The following is a 19198-nucleotide window of genomic DNA, read 5'->3' on the forward strand; positions in this document are numbered from 1 at the left end:
CAAATATAAGGAACGAAGAAGTTGTAGGCCAGATGAGAAAATTCAACTCGGTGATTGAAACTAATAGCATCAAAAAGTAAAATGTACTCGATTATAAATAAATATATATCTTATGTTTGAGATAGAAAAAGAACTAATGATACAAAGATAAGAAAAGTATAGAAACTGATGATGCAAATATAAGGAACGAAGAAGCTGTAAGATTGATGGGAAAATTCTATTCAATTATTGGAATTAATAGCATCAAAAAGTAAAATGTACTCGATTATAAAGAACAAAGATGACAATTCATCAACAGTAGAATACCAAATGTATATTGACATTTTTGGATCCTTCATCTCTTTTGGAATTGTTTTGACATACATTATTATTGATTGGACAGTTCATATATAAAATTTGTATATTTATTTATTTTATGTCTATTTCTAATAATATCCATATAATTATTAAATATATTTAATTTTAATAATATTTAATACTTATATTGATTGAAGGTAAATAAAAATATTTAAATGGTATAAATTATTAAGGTCTATATATAAAATATAATAACATTTATAATAAAAAAAATATTATTTATAAATCAAAGTGGAAAATGAAAATAAAAATATAAAAGACAAATATATATAATTGAAAATGATAATTGCATAAAACGTAAAGAACCATTTATGTAACTTTAAATGTAAACATATGGAAGTGGGGCCACAGCCCCATTTTTACAAATGGACTTGAAACAACCCCATTTTTATAAGTCATTTTGAAAATAACCACCTTTTTACAAAAAAAAAAAAAAAAAAAAAAAAAAACTCTAATAACAATGATCTAAAGTTTTTTATGAATAAAATTTTGATTTTTAACCTAATGATAAAACAGTTCCTTATATGAACAAATGTTGTTATAAATCATGTCTTTTCAATTGTAATGTATACAAATATCAACGAATCGATATTTAAATCGAAGTTTTTACAATAAATTAGATTTAATCATGTCAATTTCATACATGATTTTGTTAGAATCGTAACTGAATTATCGTGTTTGATACAGAACATTACAATTCGACAGTAATCTATCATTTTTTAGTTTGAATCTGGGCTAATTTTGTTTTATGTGAACCAAAATTTTAGAGTTTCAGTAGAAATCGATGATAATTTCAATTTAACCTGATTTCAAATTCTAAAATAACTTGAATGATGGTCGCAGCAAAGTATTTCGTTTTTTGAAACATAAATTCATGATTATCAGTAAGAGATAAGATTTTGATCTGAATGTAACCTGGTTACGTATGATTTGTATCGAATATTGAAGATTTTAGTAGAAAGAATCTTGATTTAGTTTGTTGTTCTTTGAAGTAGCTTGATGATTGGAGGTTAATGACGAGTTGGAAGATAATGACATCGTCTTTGTCGGAAGTTATAAAGCCCGGCAATATGTTAGTCCAGCATTAGCAGCCCATTTTTTTGAACCTAAATACCCTTAATGAACTTGATTAGTTACGGTTAGTCCTTGCAGCCCTCACTGAAAAATGAGTCTTCACCGGAACTGGATTATATATATATATATATATATATATATATATATATATATATATATATATATATATATATATATATATATAGGAGTAGGATCAAATGAGAACACCTAAAAGGTTGAGAACGCGAGAATAGATCTGGACCATTTAATTTTTAAGATGTGTGGCTATAATTAATTGTTATTTTTCTAATTATTAATACGTTTAAAATTTAAATTTCAAATTAAAGAAAATTATAAAGGGTATTCAGGTAAATAAACATTACCCTAGGACTTGCAATCCACCATCGCCAATTTCATTGAAGGCCAAGAGACCGCCTCGATTTCTCGTAAGCCCTAGGACTTGCAATCCCAATACAGGGCTGAAGAGTGACTGCAAAAATCATGATTGGTAATTTTCCTCCTTCGCATCTTTTTCACTGATTCCCGATGTTCCGATTCGATTTTATTTTGATTTAACCTCTATAGAACAATAACCGTGTTGTAACTATTTCTGATTGTTTGTCTCCAAAAATCGAATTCTAGAAAAAGGCCCAAATGATTAGGCTTTTGTTTTGAGTAATATTCTTGAAGAACCGAATGAAGAGAAGTCTACCACATATCTCATGCTTCTATGAAACAAATGGTGATGGTGATGAACAGAGTTTGGCTATGTCTTTGCTTTCAAAATTTCATGCAGGTCCACCAAAAGAGCAAGAACATGTGTATTCAAATGTATTCATAAGATTAGATGTATATTCATTACAGATTGAAGTGTATTCATTAGTGATTAAATGTGTATTCAAATGTATTCATAAGACTAGTTTATAACCCGTGATAACCACGGTTATAAAATTAATTAAACTTTCGTATTAAAAAATCAAAATCATTAATAAATTATTTTAAATAAATTATTACTTAATAAATATTTTTTTAGTTATATAAAATTATAATCATTGATTTAAATAAATATGTGGAGTTATATCATTTTATAATTTATATTAATTTTATTTTAGTTTTTAATCTAATGTTATTAATTAAATATAATTAAATGGAGAAATTTTAAATTTTGAAATTTAAAATGAAGAATCAGTTATTAATTTAATAAAATTAGAGTGGGAAATTTAAAATTTGAAAATGAATAATTAATAGATTGACAAGTGGCATGATAATAAATAATATATAACATTAATGAGGGGTTCTAATTGCATGACACTTGTTAATATGAGATTAAACTTATTCTTTTATTAGAATAGGGAGATTAAATGTATATTCATTACTGACTCAAGTGTATTCATTAGTGATTAAATGTGTATTCAATATTTTCTTTTCAAAAGCAATCCATATTTACATGTTCGTTCATTTGTGTTTTATTCATTTACGAATATAATTTAATCCATCTATTCATTGAAGATTATTACCAGGTTCATATATGATTACAAATATATTTTATTCATGTATGATTACAAATATTCGGATAAAATGATTAACGCGTCAGTATTTTTGCAATTGTTGGTAAAATCAAACTTTAAAAAAACGTTTTTTAAAAATTATGTAAAAACGTATTTTAAAACCATTTTATTGATTTTGTTAATTAAAAATAGATTATACAAATTCCTAATATTTTGGTAAAAAAATCTATTAATCAGATTAAATCTCATGATTTTAGGAATTAATTAATTATCCATAATTAATTATAGTGTAAAATTCTTTTTATGCCCTTATAGAATGATTGGTTCACAATTGTTCTCGCTTTCTTAACCTTTTTGGTGTTCTCATTTAATCATTTCTCTTTCTTTCTCTCTCTCTCTCTCTCTCTCTCTCTCTATATATATATATATATATATATATATATATATATATATATATATATATATATAGAGAGAGAGAGAGAGAGAGAGAAAGAGAGAGAGAGAGAGAAATAGGTTCAAATGTTTTTAGCAACTATTGTGTGCATGAATGCGCCAATAGGAATTTAGGAATAATTAAATAATTAAAAATTATAGTAAGGGTAATTATGTAACTTTAGCATGCTAATTAAAATAAAATCTCTTAATTCATGGAAATTACCATAAAAAAATTTTTGACCAACTATTTAACCCTAGCCTTCTATATCATACATAATATGCCTCCTCCAATTTTCTTATGGATGAATGAACATCGTCTGATCAAAAGAGGTAGTCAAACCTCTTACTGCAAATCTGTTTCCCTATTCCATTGATTAAGAAGATGTTATTCTCGGTGGCTTCATCTCCAATCGAAGCTAGCTTCAACATCGAGGCAATTTTGGAGTCACAAGAAGCCGATGTATGTTTCTGCATCATTTCTACAGTTCTTCGATTATCGGTTCTCTAGAGCTTTTCCAGATCAAGCAAACTTCGTATGCCCTTAGTTATCCGATAACAACTCTTCAATTCTCATGAATTGTGGTCCGTTAACTTGTGATTCGAATTATCTATTTATATTGTTCGCTGAATTGGATGGTTAAGTAAGGGAAAACCTAACGTGTTTAAGAAGAACGCGTTATGCACATACGGTGCTCGACTAAATTTCTGAAAGAAGGACCAACTTGCTGTCTCAGTGAACTGTTGGTGGAATTGAAAATATTCCGATTTGCACACCAACTGTTTGTTAAAATGTCTCAGTGAACTTCAGTTACTTATTCCAAAATTTGTTCTTTCTTGTTTAATGAGTCACTTTCAGTTAGAAGGAAGCATAGAAAAAGATGTTAGTTTGTATGGTTCCAGCTCTTGTATCAGGGCCTTATAATGTAAGTATCATTCTTTATTCATGTGTTCAAGTTGATGAGTTTCAATTTCTTTTATGTGGATGCTCTTCTTTCTTATAAAATAATGTTTTTGAATATTATATGAAAACCACATTTCTATGATTTAATGGGTTTGCCATATATATATATATATATATATATATATATATATATATATATATATATATATATATATATATTTTCCTTTCGGTTATGGATACAATTCTAGGTTGTTTGTGCCTTTTTATTTTTCATCAACACAAATTAATTTACTCTTTGAACCTTGTGGTATGCATTCTAAATCATGTTGTTGGTAATTATGTTTATAGGTGAATTATTGCAAGTAAATCAAATATGGTTTTTGGCTTGTTTGATGATAATGTCTAGCAAGTGTTTGTTGAAATGCCTGAAAGAGAATTTAAAAAATTTAACCTTGTGGTATGCATTCTGTCAAAATTACTAGCAGTAAATACAATACCTTTGAATGTATTCTATATATTCTATCAGAATGTATTCTACCAGAATAAAATCGATGTATTCTGCCAGAATGTATTATATGTATTCTGTCATATTTTATGTCTTCTACCAGAATATATTAAGTGATAGTTAATTGCAAGTAACATGTTTTTAACAATTATTAATTTTTGTTGTATTTGTGATAGGAATTGCTGGAAGAAGGCGTTGAAGACCTTGATATTCTTTTAGAATATGTATAATTATATTAAAATGTATAAATATTTTAGTCTATAAGAATATGTATGAATTCGTATTTAAGTTCGGGTATATAAGAATATATTAGAATGTTTGTTATTTTTCAACATCTGATTCAAAAATTTTCTTATTCTTCAATAATATTCTATTAGAATAAAATTCTGAACGAGCATCATTCTACCAAAAAATATTCTGACATAATAAAATCGGTAAAAAATTGAAATTGAATTAATTAAAAAAATCATATTTTTTTAAATTAAGAGAATTAATCATCCCTAAAAATCCAAAAAATTCATTTTAAAAATGTAGTTAATTGTCCAAAATACCCTTTTGCTTAAAATTATGTGATTATATGCTACATGTTACCCCATTATAATATCATACACTCTCAAATCATGTTCATTAATTAATTTCATCCATTGGTCTAGAGCTGTGCATTCTAGCACACAATACTTAGTAAAAAAAACAAATAACCTAAGCCTATATATATATATATATATATATATATATATATATATATATATATATATATATATATATATATATATATATATATGTGTGTGTGTGTGTGTGTGTTCAGGTTCACTTGAGACCATTCTAATTTTGTGAAACCATGAGACCAACTCTAAAAATAATTTTAAAATGCAAAATAAATGGAAAAATCCAAAAATTCTCTTTTTATTATTTTCGGAACTAGAATTAACTAAAAAATAAAAATAAAATAAAAAAAAAACCTTTTTTTTTAAAAAATACGTGAAATATTCTAATAGAATATTACATTGTACATATTCTAAAAAATAATTTTAAAACGCAAAATAAATAAAAAAAATCTAAAAAATCTTTTTTTAAATATTATTTTCGAAACTTAAATTAACTAAAAAAAATAATAATAATAAAAAAATCCCGTTTTCTTTTAAATACGTGAAATATTCTAATAGAATATTACATTGTACATATTCTAAAAAATAATTTTAAAATACAAAATAAATGGAAAAATATAAAAATTCTTTTTTTAAATATTATTTTCGGAACTTAAGTTAACTAAAAAAAAATGCGTCTCACGGTTTCACAAAATTAGGCCGTCTCACATGAACATATATATATATATATATATATATATATATATATATATATCCCTATTCTAATAAAAGAGTAGGTTTTAATATTCTTTTGACATGTGTCACTATATTAAGCCTCATAATTAATGCAAATTTTATTTTTTTTATTTTGTCATGTTTCACTTTATTATGTCTTATAATCAATGCATACCATTTGATTCTCCATTTTAAATTTCTCATTCTAATTACATTAAATTAACAATATTGTAATAAAAATTAAAATAAAATTAATATAAATTATAAAGTGATATAATTTTACATATTTATTTAAAACAATGATTATAATTTTATATAACTAAAAAACCTCTTAATTAATAATTTATTTAAAAGAAGTTATTAATAATTTTAAATTTTAACTATTAAAGTTTAATTAATTTTATAACCATGGTTCCCACGGGTTATATATATATATATATATATATATATATATATATATATATATATATATATATATATATATATATATATATATATATATATATATATATATATATATATATATATATATAGGTTCAGGTTCATTTGAGATCATTCTAATTTTGTGAGACCGTGAGACCAAATCTAAAATTATTTTAAAATGCAAAAAAAATGAAAAAAATCCAAAAATTCTTTTTTTAAAATATTATTTTTCGGAACTTGAATTAACTAAAAAAACAAAAAAATAAAAAAAATCCTGTTTTTTTTTATGAAAAATATGTGAAATATTCTAAATAGAATATTACACTGACATATTCTAAAAAATAATTTAAAAATGCAAAATAAATGGAAAAATCAAAAAATTCTTTTTTTAAATATTATTTTCGGAACTTGAATTAATTAAAAAAAATAAAAAAAATAAAAAAAATCCTTTTTTTTAAAATACGTGAAATATTCTAAATATAATATTACACTGTACATATTCTAAAAATAATTTTAAAATGCAAAATAAATGGAAAAATCAAAAAATTATTTTTTTAAATATTATTTTCGGAACTTGAATTAACTAAAAAAAATAAATAAATAAATAAATGCGTCTCACGGTCTCACAAAATTAGGTCGTCTCACATGAACCTAACCCTATATATATATATATATATATATATATATATATATATATATATATATATATATATATATATATATATATATATATATATATATATATATATATATATATATATAGGTTCAATGGAAAATGAACAATTAGGGCAATATATGCTGGAACCAATGATAAAATGATACGTGTCCATTTCTTTATTCATAAGCAATCTACTATGGAAGTTATTTATGTAATTATTCCAAAATGATGTATTGTCATGCTTTCAGTGGTTTCAACATGTGTTGCCTAATTATTTATTTTCCATATAACCCTTTCCTATATATATATATATATATATATATATATATATATATATATATATATATATATATATATATATATATATATATATATATATATATATATATATATATATTAACCCGTGCACTAATTCATATTATTTGTTATTATTTCCGACATAAAGTTAAACAACTGCATTTAATTTCTTTGTTTATATTTTCCTAGGAAAATAGTTAATTAGTAGTCGACTTGACTTCATGTATGTGGACCAAAAAAAATAATGAATTTAAATGATGAAACCGTAACACCGTTCCGGCGTTGCTACCTGGTCGTTTCGCCGGGCTTTCGTGCCTCCGTCGTACCACCACCAACCACTTCTTCTGGATTCTAATCAACAAATACTATGTGTATTTGTTTGTGCTTTTGTGCCAGTGTCAATCATGTTCGTTATCTGACGTTTTCAACTTAAATACTTTTTCGGAAGCAGCGATCTTAGGTCCTCCGTCGCATCAGATCTCTTTCCGGTGTACTCTGCAGTTGTCTGGTGTTACACCAACTTACTCCGAAGCTTGGTATTTACTTGACGAATTAGAATCTCTGACTCTCTACTTTTCTGTCCTTCGAAGTGTATACAAATGATGACGTCCGGTAAGATTTTGATTTCCCCAATTTAGTTAAAAGGATTTTCATCTGCGTAACTTGTTAAATGCTGCTTGTATGAATAAGCTTCCTGAATGGAGCTTACATTCGTATGCTTAGTCGTTGAAAATTATTGATTTAGTTTATCCACTGTTGAACGCATTAAATTGTATCACATCCTTAATCACACGCAATTAGAATTTACAACACATAATTTGTTCATGTATTCATCGTAGAGTTGTTGATACTAATATGTACCAATCAATCTTTGGGATGTATCATGTATGAATATGAAGCAGTTTTCCTGACTTTGAGGTTCTACATCTTGCTTTTTTGATACAATTCCCAGGGTATAACATCAGTGATCTTGTTAGAGAAGCACATATCCGGTGGTTAAAGCCGGGGGAGGTGCTCTTCATACTGCAGAATTTTGAGGAAAAGCAGCTTACCCATGCGCCCCCTCAAAAGCCACCCAGTAATTAACGCTCTTCATTTTTACTTTTGTGCAACTGATATGTCAGTTTTATATATAATTCGATTGAATGCTTCTACAGGTGGCTCCTTGTTTCTCTTTAACAAGAGGGTGCTTAGGTTTTTCCGTAAAGATGGACATAATTGGAGGAGAAAAAAAGATGGAAGAACTGTTGGCGAAGCCCATGAACGTCTAAAGGTTTTTTCTATTCATTTCTTCCTTTTGATGCATGCTTATGTACTTATGTTGCATTTATGACTCAATTTTTTTGTATAGGTTGGAAATGTTGAAGCTCTAAATTGCTACTATGCACATGGTGAGCAGAATCCAAGCTTCCAAAGGCGTAGTTATTGGATGTTGGATCCGTGAGTGTCTTTCCCTTATGGCAAATTAGACTTAGTTTTAAAATTTTAACAGAAAATTATAAGATTGATCTTATGTTTACAGGACAATGGATCACATTGTACTTGTTCATTACAGAGATATAACCATGGTAAGTCTTTCTACTGACCAATAAATACATAATATGATAATATACATATTATCAAATACGAGTTGCTATTATTATAATTTGCAGACTGGGAATAGCAGTGGATCAATTTCAACATTGTCTACAGGATCTTCTTCACTTATTCAGAGTCCTGATTCATATGCAACTCCACTAAGTCGATCTGGTGGTGGTTTTAGTCAGAGCACCTCTAGTCCAAGCTCTGTAGAAGTCAGTTCAAATGTGGTTACCAATTCAAATGGGACAAGTCCCTTGAGTCTGATAGAAGGAACTGACAACTTTGAAATTGATGTGGCGTTGAGAAGAATAGAAGAACAGTTGAGTTTGGGTGAAGAGAATTTGAAAGATCTGAGTTTATATTACAGCGAGAATGAGATTTCAAATGATTCAGGATTTTCAATTGACGACCAGGATTATGGTGATGTTTCCATTACAAATCAACAAACTTTAATTTGGGATAATGTCATAGAATATGGGGGGGATCCAATTGAACAGAAAGTTGAAAATAATAACCGTAAGTCTAATATTTTATCCATTATGTTTTAATTTTTATATACATTTTTTATGTAACAACTCGATTCTCATCTGCAGCATCTCTGCCACAAGAAATTGACGATTTCAAATTTCCTGCATATACCCCTGAAAGAAATTTATCTGACAGATACCCAGATTTTTACTCGACATTTTTTGACCAAGGACAGACAGAAATGCCCCTCGAATCAAATTTAGGTTTAACGATTTCACAAGAGCAGAAATTTAATATTCGTGATATAGCGCCTGAATCGGGATCTGCGTCTGAGTCAACAAAGGTAATATTTTTTTGATTAATCTCGTTCCATGAGACGCAATGAATATCAAATATCTCTTTCCATAATATTTTTTTTAATTAATTATAATACACAGGTGCTCATCATTGGGAAATTCACATGTGATAGTGATACATACAAAAACAAATGGTACTGTATGTTTGGTGAGACTGAAGTCCCAATTGAGATTATTCAAGAGGGAGTCCTGTGTTGCTATGCTCCCCCTTTGCCACCTGGAAAAGTTACTGTTTGTATTACATCTGGCAATCGAGAATCAATCAGTGAAACCCGTGAATTCGAATACCTTGAAAAACATAGAGGAGGCAAAAAATCTTGGAGAAGTTCAGAAGAATTATTATTACTTGTGAGATTTGTTCAAATGTTATTATCTGAGAAAGAAGGTGGTGAGGAAGAAGAAGAGTCGTGGTCTCAATTGATAGAGGGTGTTTTAGATGGAAGCTTGGCGTCATATGATGCAATTGATTGTCTTCTGGAAGAGCTTCTGAAAGAGAAATTGAAACAATGGCTTTTTTCTTCTTCTTCTTCTGAATTGTTGTCTAAAAGAGAACAAGGGATTATACATATGGTTTCTGGATTGGGCTTTGGATGGGCCTTGACCCCGATTCTTAACTCTGGTGTCGGTGTCAACTTTCGTGACATTAATGGCTGGACAGCGCTTCACTGGGCTGCTCGATTTGGAAGGTATGTCTTGCCCTTATGCCATTTTGGTAGTTTCGGTATTTAAACCCCTAAAAGTTCTATAAATAAACATATCATATAACTTTTCCATCATACAAAATCATTCCAACCATTCTTTCTCCAATTCCATCATACCAAACACGAGCCTAATCTTTTGTGAGTTGAATTCCAACAGGGAAAAAATGGTGGCTGAGCTGGTAGCTGCGGGTGCTTTTACTGGAGCAGTAACGGACCCCAGTCATGAAGACCCAAAGGGTAAAACCCCGGCTTCAATAGCCGCAACATCTGGACACAAAGGACTTGCGGGTTACCTCTCAGAGGTCTCACTAACCACCCACCCATCCCTACAAACTCAAATATCTCATGATATCCAAACACAAACAACATCACTAAATCCAAATAATATCTCGAACGAAGATCTTTCACTTAAGGACACATTAGCTGCTGTTAGAAATGCAACGCAGGCTGCTGCACGTATACAGTCCGCTTTCAGGGCACATTCCTTCAGAAAAAGACAACAAAAGGAATCATTCCAACTCGAAGAAGAAGATGAGTATGGAATGCTTCCAAGTCACATTGAAAGCCTGTCGACTTTTCTCAAAAATGGAAACGACTATAACGCCGCGTTATCCATTCAGAAGAAATACCGTGGCTGGAAAGGGCGTAAGGATTTCCTTGCACTTCGCCAAAAAGTTGTCAAAATACAGGTGCATTATTATTATGTTATAAGTATATCATCTTTTCACATCAAACACATTTGTCATTTTACAAGTTTTTGTGTGTGTGTGTGTCTAGGCTCTTGTGCGGGGTCATCAGGTGAGGAAAAACTATATGGTTTTCTGTTGGGCGGTTGGGGTTGTTGAGAAAGTTGTGCTGAGGTGGCGGCGCAAAGGAGTGGGGTTACGTGGATTTAAACAAGGAGCCGATGAAACTGAAGACGAAGATATTGTGAAGGCGTTTAGGAAAGAGAAAGTGGATGTTTCTATCGATGAAGCGGTTTCTAGAGTGCTTTCGATGGTGGACTCTCAACAGGCACGTCAGCAATACCGCCGCATGCTTCTTAAATACCGCCAAGCAAAGGTGGGCCTCTCTCTCTCTCTCTCTCTCTCTCTCTCTCTCTCTCTCTCTCTCTCTCCAGGCACGTGTGCCAAGATATTAATATTGTTATTGTTCTCATCTATACATTCTTAAATGTGGAGTTGTTTTGTACTCATTTCTTATTGGTATTGTTTGTCGATGTTGCAGGCTGAACGCGAAGGTTTAGAGAGCCAAGGAGGGTCGACTTCTCAAAATGATGTAATGAATACGTGATCCAAGGAGTGGAATCAGTATATGTATAATCGATGGTGAATTGGTCTGACTAATTTCTAGTGTTACGATTGAGTTTGTGTATATAATAACATGTCGTTTAATTTGCTTTTGGTTTTGGTGTGGGGTTGTGTAACTAATGGCAACATAAACAGTTCTCTCTAAATCAAAATTATATGCGAGTCATTACTCATTATTCACTTTGATGATAGAACTAAGCACGTAGCGAAGTGACAAATCATCCGACTATATAATGCCATCATCATCAATGGGGTAATCTATTTACATATAATGACCACAAAAAACATTACTGTTCCAAATTCAAAAAGACAACCAAATTCGCTCGCATATTTATTTACACAAATTTAGCAAAGTGTATCAAATAAACTTTTGGCGTGTCCTAAAACCACCTTCAACCTGAAACTTGTACTCCATACGTATATATTACTACTAAATACATGTAACCGTATTTATTTTCAACTTACAACAAATATATACCACAATACATTCCTTCCTTTCTTCCTTCCTTCACCCTCTCTTGTGGGGATGCCATATGACTAATTCAAACTCTACAACAACAACCGGAGTCCATGAGTTGACTACACAAAGTCAACCACCGAATAGATCAAAACAACGTGGAGGAAAATGAATTGGTTTCTGTATCTAACTTGTTCTACAAAACATACAAATCTCCACCAATAAATGACTTCCATATATGTACACACTATATCGTCACCATATCTAGTTTCCTGAAATACAAAATTCAATAAAATTCATTCAACAATCATGTGACATGTAAATCATGGAAAACTCAAATATAACAAGATCAAATCTTGATGATGATTACGAAACTTACCTTCGTGAAGAATTTGAACCCCGTTTCCAAAACACCTCAAAAAACAGGCGCACGTTAATTTTGTGTGTGGGGTTGAGGTTCATCCAACTATAGGAAAAATCTAGAAACTTCTTGATAAAGTTGATTGGCTTCAAATGGCTTAGAAACATAGCCATCCATTCCAGAGTTAATGCATTGTTCATGTGTAGCTTGAATCACATCAGCAGTCATAGCCAAAATCGGGACATGCCACTTGGATATATTCCCGTTTTGCATACGATTATTCATGTTGTATTCCACCTCCCGAATCTTTCTTGTTGCTTCAAACCTGCAGCCAAAATAGAATGCTATAAGTAACAATAAATCTATAGTAATAAACAAAAAATGTACATTGCAATATATATTATATTACCCATCCATTTCCGGCATTTGAATATCCATGAAACAAGCATCAAAGGAATGAGGCGGTTCTAGCAGCGAGATAGCCTTCCTCCCGCTATCAGCACACACCACCTCCGCCCCATACTTCTTCAACGCCCCTGCCGCCACCCGAAGGTTGACATTATTATCATCCACCACCAATATTTTCCGGCCAACCAACAGCTTTGACAAAGACACTTTCGGGACCTCCCCATTTCTCACACTGTTTCCGCCGCCCATCGCCCGCTGTAACGCCGCCGCCAACATGCTCACCCGCAACGGCTTCGTGATCACCGGGAGCCCGGTTTTCCGGGACCCACCGATTGAATTCGTTAACAGAAACATCTTCGCCGGAATCTTGTGGTTTACAACAGTTGTTCTTGAATCTTGATCCAAAACATCCTCTTCGATTAAAAAAATGACTTTACTTGCGTTTGTGGACACCGAGTTGTTGATCAAACTCGGGACGATTTCTACTTTCATTCCTAACCGTTGGATGTGATATTTTGATACCTCGGCCCGTACGGGTCTCGGGTCAACAATGATCGCTTTCATGCCATGAAACTCTGATTTTGACTGGCCGTTGACTTTTGGGATGCTATCGAACCCGAAAACAGCGGTGAAGGTGAAAGTGGACCCGATCTTCGGGATGCTATGGAACCCGATCTCACCGTTCATTAAGTTGACTAAACACTTGCTGATGCTTAACCCGATTCCGGTTCCTCCATGTATACGGGAAATGGAGGGACCCACTTGCATAAATGGAGTGAAGATCCGAGGTTGGGCTTCGGTTGGGATTCCGATGCCGGTGTCCTCGACTGATACGATCAAAGTAATGGAATCGGATATTCCCATTGCGGGTCTGAACCCCTCCCAGCTTCGGTTTCTATCGGCTACTGGCAGTCCACTCAATGTGTCTTTTTTTGATGGTTCCGTTTCTACTCCTATCGACTCCATTACTTCTTCAACAAGATGCACTGTTACAAAGATGTGCCCTTTCTCCGTGAACTACATATTAAAACCACAATTACTCATCTCATAAATCAACTTTTTATACAGATTATAACAAATATGACCACAATTTGAAAAAAGGATTTTTAACAACCTCACCATCTTTTTTCAATTTTCACACAAATGACCACATTAAAACAACAAAAAATTTTAAAAAAAAAATCAATTTTTATACATTGATTTTTTCATAGAATTTGTTGTTTGTGGCGACTGGCGAGGACCATTAATTATTCAAAAAGTAATTTTGCAGCAAAAACCAATTTTGTTGTGAAATATGTGGTAATTTGTCCCCCACTTTGGTCATTGTTGTGATTTTCTCTTTAACAAAATGCATCCTACCTTAATAGAATTCCCCATGAGATTTGTGATGATTTGACGAAATCGCCCTGGATCACCGATCAAAGTTTCCGGAACTTTCTCGGATATGTAAACCGCCAACTACGAGTAGCCGAAAATAGAAAATGAGTCGAATATTGTTTTAAACGATTAAAATAGGGTTAATCTCATGAAAGACCTTATATTTTGTGTCTTTTCCGGATTAAACATGAACTTTTGTTTTTTTTTTTCTTGAAAAACACCTTGCATTTTTTCTTTTTTTCAATCCGACCCTTTTAGTCATTTTTTTTCCGAAAAAACTTGTAAAATACGAGGGTTTTCGGGAAAAAATAAAAAAGTCGAGGGTCTTTTCAGAAATAGTTTGAAAGCTGAGGGGTTTTTTTGGGAAAATAAGATGAAGTTTAGTGTTTTTCGGAAAAAATACATCTTTTCCAGGAAAAAAATAAGCTTGAGGTTTAATCCGGAAAAAACACAAAATATAAGATCTTTTATGAGATTAACCCATTAAAACATGTGGAAGAAAATATAAAATATAAAAAAAAATGCTGACCTCAATTCCCTTTTCTTGAGACTTGCCTGAAAACAATGACAAAACATCATCCAATATAGCTCGAAGATCAAAGCAGACAGCTTCAAGCTCCAGTTTACCAGATTCAATTTTGGCTTGATCAAGAACCGCATTTATAAGTGAAACAAGAGCTTTCCCACTTGCTTGAGCTGTTCTAACATAATCTTGTTGTGTTACATCAAGAACAGTATCCATCAGCATATCCAACATCCCTAATTTCCAAACAAGAAAACCATTTACTTAAATTTATGGTTTTTTTTTCCTTATACAGAACTTTTTTTGTGAAATATAGCTTAACTTACCAAGAACACCGTTCATTGGAGTTCTAATCTCATGGGAAACAGTAGCGAGAAACTACAAGAATGAAATTTAGAATGTTTGTTAATCATACGAGTAAAAATTCGAAGAAGAAAAAAATGGCTGAATGAAAATACCTGTGATTTTGCCACGTCAGCAGCCTCGGCGCGTATTTTCAGCTCTGACATCTCGTGATAATCATCTTCAACTTTGGCTATTCTATTTACAGTTGCATGAAAGATATGTCCAACAAGTAATGTGATCACAAAGATTCCAAAAGCAGTTGATATCGCCAAGATTTGCCATGGTGGTTTTTGTTTGAATCTGTATCACCAAAAAAGAAAACATCAAATTTCTCGGATCACACTTTATGTTAAGTCATAATTTATGCTTTCAAGCTTCTATTTGTAAAGTTTTACCTGCATCGCATCTCATGCTTTCTTGAGGGGTCACCAAAGTTGAGAGGGCTAACATGTTGCAAACCAGTGTCTAAAACATTTGTACCATACATACTAATAGGATTCGATATATTAGTTGTATCAAAAACATTCACATAAATCGTTTGCTTGCTTGCAAGTTGTTGAAGTAACTTCTCCACCAATGATTCAATATCAAAAACTCCACCAAGATACCTGTTTTTCACAGCATATAAAAAAGATTCACTCGAGATCTCATGAAATTTTTGTAATAAATTTGATAAAAATTACCCATCGGTTGCTTCGATTCTTTCCTCTGGTGTCGCGTTAGAGGGAAGATCGCGTTTATAAACCGCAAAAGTCAAAATTACTCCAAGACGGTTTGACTTTATAAGATCCAAAGGGGCTGTGAGGACACCTTTTCCTAATGCCCTTGCGCGCAAAACGTTTTCACGATCTTCCTGTAAATAAAATGAAATAAAAACATTAATTATACAATTTTTTTTTTCTTTTTAATGATGACATGTATATATATAATTATATATACCTTGCCAGACATCATGTCAAGAGAAATGACATGAGCAACAGTATCTTGTGCAAAGATAACAGGGGCATATTCTTGTTGAATGGGTGAAGGCTCCAATTCTTCAGGGTTATACTCGTCTTTATTAACTGGGGTCATCTTTTTTATGCTCCATCCGTGTTGCTTCTCGAATTCTTCTCTTTCTGAATGAAGTACTCTAACTGCATACGCCACCCCACTTGTAAGTGGCCTCTCAAAAGCAGTTCTTTCAGTGTACCTTGCAAACGTGTCCTGTTGTGTAATCATATACATATGGTGTTTGATTAAAACTGTCTAATTACAAAACCCTAATTCGAGTAAATGGAAAACCCAGATGGGATTACGGGAGAATTAAGCAATAAAAATGAAGATTTTTCACTTATTATGCGTATGCCTAATAATATGTATGTGTATATGGAATAACGAATAATAAGGGTACCTGATCAATTGCTGAAGGGTTTTTACCATGGTGAAAAGTTGAGATCAAAATCGACATAGCTTGAACATGATTCATGCTGACATTGAACTGATCTTGAAGCATTCTAGCTCTTTCATCGCACATATTCGCTAATGTTTCTTTCCTCTTTTCCATAGCTTGAGATCTCAGATACCAAAAGAACCACAAAGAAAGAATTGTACCAAATACAAACAATAAGATCAAGAGCTTCCTCGACCATGCTTTTCTAACTTCCCTTGAACCAATATATTCATAGTAGTGATGATGGATCTTGCAGGCGTTCCCTGAAAAGATCTCGAGAAATTTCATCCAAATCTTCACACCACTTTTAGGCTTCATCTCTATACAATTAGTCAAACGATTCACGGAGATCACTGATAGAAACGAGCAACATAGCATCAAAAGAAGGTGTCCCACTTTTAAGCCAAATCCAACTAGATGGATAAAACTCATCCACAGAAGTAACTCAAAGAGAAAAAGTTAAGTTCCCAAACAGTATATGTATGAATATGAACAGGGTTCCACTTATAACAGCTGGTTTGAGAAGAATATATACATAAACTAAACTAAAATATTGGAGAACAATAAAAAGGAAAAACCTTCTATCAAATCTTTATAAACTGTCCAATCAAAGGATCCAACATGAAAGGAGAAAAAAAAGTTCAAACTTGGAAGAGCAAGATTTCGCCACCAATCTCTAAACTCAAAATACGGGTGATGATTCTATCTTATCCGAACCCTAAATTCCTCCGAATTTTATAAGAATACAGTAGGTGTTCAGAGCGAAAAGGTTCACATACAAAGAGAATCAAGGAATAGACCAAAATTCGAAAGGGGGAATATGGATTATGTTATCATGTTCTACTAACTACTATAAACCCAGATGGAGGAATCAACCGAAAGAAAGATTCTTTAAAGTCTACTTATTCAAAACCAAGAAAAAAGAAGCCTGATGAGAAAAGAGGGTTAAACCCTAATTAATGAACTGGGGTTGGTATAATTATGAGCTAAAAACCAAGGAACGTGAGTAATTATTTGAAGGGGGTTTTACTCTAAGATCTCGAGTGAGTAATCAATGAATGCCGGAAGAAAATGATCGAAGGAATGGAGAGAGAGAGAGAGAGAGAGAGAGAGAGAGTTGTAAAGCATCTGTAAAAGCAAAGATGAGAAGAATATGGTTGTAAAAATGTCCTTGGCATAGCCCATTATCTCTATCCTTACTTCCAATCTCCATCCACCCTCTAAAACAAATTATTATGCTTTTAGTCAAAATATTTTGTAATGTTTAAGAGTTAGTTTATTACAGAAACGGCCCCTCTGATTTAATAAATTCGTTCTTATCTTTATATGACATGTTGTATCTTCATAATTTTTAAAACTTATATCGGTCCTTAGTCTATTAAATCGATTTTACTTATTTACCGTTGACTATTTTTCTCTTATATTATTTTTTATTATCTTTATCTCTTATTTTACATGAGTGATTCAATTAAAAACTGATAAAATATTATCATCACTTCACCTCGTCTAGATCTCAATTTGATTGTGAGCACCTCTCATATACATCATGTGAGCATCATCATCGGCACCATCGACATTATATCCCATCCTCCACTTTTCATCATCTTTTCCCTCAGCCATTGTATTTCCCATATACATAGAGAAACATCTTTGTTTTATCATTTATGTTTCATCTATTCTCATCGTCGAAGGGTCAAAAGCGTGATCGCACTCGAATTCCCTCATGGAGGAATGTACATACCTTTCTTTTTTAGGATAAGTTTCATCACCTCAAATTAGGGTTTGCTTCATGTTGGTGCATATGACATAAACTACCAGCTTAATGAAACGTTCCAAAAGCAGGCTAGGCAAGAACAAGTTGAGATCGTTAACTCCCTCATGTCATGTAAACATCAAGAGGGAGCATTTGTATGTACGCACGTTCAAAAGATGAAGTTGTACATAGACCGACTTGGGAATCTAGGTTTTGAGTTCCCAAATGAGTTGGTTGTGGACACAAGTCGCTTTCTAGTTCATACCATTAGTTCAATATGAACTACATTATAAACAATTTGGATAAGACCCTAATGTTTCTACATGGCATGTTGAAAATTGCCAAAGCGAGCTTACTGAAAACTCATAGCTCCACCCCCACTACTCATGTCTTGGCCATTGGAAATACATTGCTAAAAGGGAAAAGGAAAGACCAAGATTGAACAATCCAACCATGGTCATAAGAGAAAAGTCAAATCTAACATAGCTCCTAACACTGACCCCAATGAGGCCATTTATTTTTATTACCAACAGAAAGGACATTCAAAATGTAGTTGCCCAAAGTACTTGTAATATCTAAAGAAAAACAAAGTCAAGGATTCTGGCCATTATTTTGCAAGAATAAAGACTAGTATCTAAATCAATTTGGTAATTGTTGGTGGATATTTCTA

At 31.8% G+C, this 19198-nt stretch overlaps 2 protein-coding genes across 2 annotated transcripts; one reads left to right on the forward strand and one right to left on the reverse strand.

Annotated features, from left to right (window-relative positions):
* The first annotated feature begins 7670 nt into the window (after nucleotides 1-7670).
* LOC145012314 (calmodulin-binding transcription activator 4-like) lies at nucleotides 7671-12052 on the forward strand. The gene is made up of 11 exons (XM_078971108.1): nucleotides 7671-8068; nucleotides 8409-8534; nucleotides 8614-8729; nucleotides 8808-8896; nucleotides 8979-9024; nucleotides 9109-9553; nucleotides 9631-9848; nucleotides 9943-10547; nucleotides 10720-11251; nucleotides 11340-11624; nucleotides 11790-12052. Exons 1-11 carry the CDS (start codon nucleotides 8056-8058, stop codon nucleotides 11853-11855), a joined length of 2541 nt encoding a protein of 846 aa, XP_078827234.1. The 5' UTR covers nucleotides 7671-8055; the 3' UTR covers nucleotides 11856-12052.
* Nucleotides 12053-12172: 120 nt separating this feature from the next.
* Nucleotides 12173-17979, reverse strand: HK3 (histidine kinase 3). Its single transcript, XM_078971107.1, has 11 exons — nucleotides 16737-17979; nucleotides 16283-16549; nucleotides 16027-16196; nucleotides 15739-15951; nucleotides 15457-15643; nucleotides 15325-15376; nucleotides 15005-15234; nucleotides 14458-14556; nucleotides 13100-14115; nucleotides 12709-13015; nucleotides 12173-12601 (listed from the first exon to the last, which is right to left on the reverse strand). Exons 1-10 carry the CDS (start codon nucleotides 17205-17207, stop codon nucleotides 12796-12798), a joined length of 2925 nt encoding a protein of 974 aa, XP_078827233.1. The 5' UTR covers nucleotides 17208-17979; the 3' UTR covers nucleotides 12173-12601; nucleotides 12709-12795.
* Between the last annotated feature and the right edge of the window lie 1219 nt (nucleotides 17980-19198).

Source organism: Lactuca saligna, chromosome 8 (assembly GCF_052625555.1).
Source record: "Lactuca saligna cultivar CGN05327 chromosome 8, ASM5262555v1, whole genome shotgun sequence".
In the NCBI taxonomy this organism is placed as follows: domain Eukaryota; kingdom Viridiplantae; phylum Streptophyta; class Magnoliopsida; order Asterales; family Asteraceae; genus Lactuca; species Lactuca saligna.

Bases quoted from the DNA above. Each gene is read 5' to 3' on its own strand.
- LOC145012314 (XM_078971108.1), top strand. The intron at 8,535-8,613 runs GTAATTAACGCT...ATGCTTCTACAG, and splicing joins GCCCCCTCAAAAGCCACCCA to GTGGCTCCTTGTTTCTCTTT. The intron at 8,730-8,807 runs GTTTTTTCTATT...TTTTTTGTATAG, and splicing joins AAGCCCATGAACGTCTAAAG to GTTGGAAATGTTGAAGCTCT.
- HK3 (XM_078971107.1), bottom strand. From the start codon at position 17,207: ATGAGTTTTATCCATCTAGTTGGATTTGGCTTAAAAGTGGGACACCTT. The intron at 14,116-14,457 runs GTAGGATGCATT...TTTAATATGTAG, and splicing joins TCATGGGGAATTCTATTAAG to TTCACGGAGAAAGGGCACAT. The intron at 13,016-13,099 runs GTAATATAATAT...TTTTGGCTGCAG, and splicing joins CAAATGCCGGAAATGGATGG to GTTTGAAGCAACAAGAAAGA.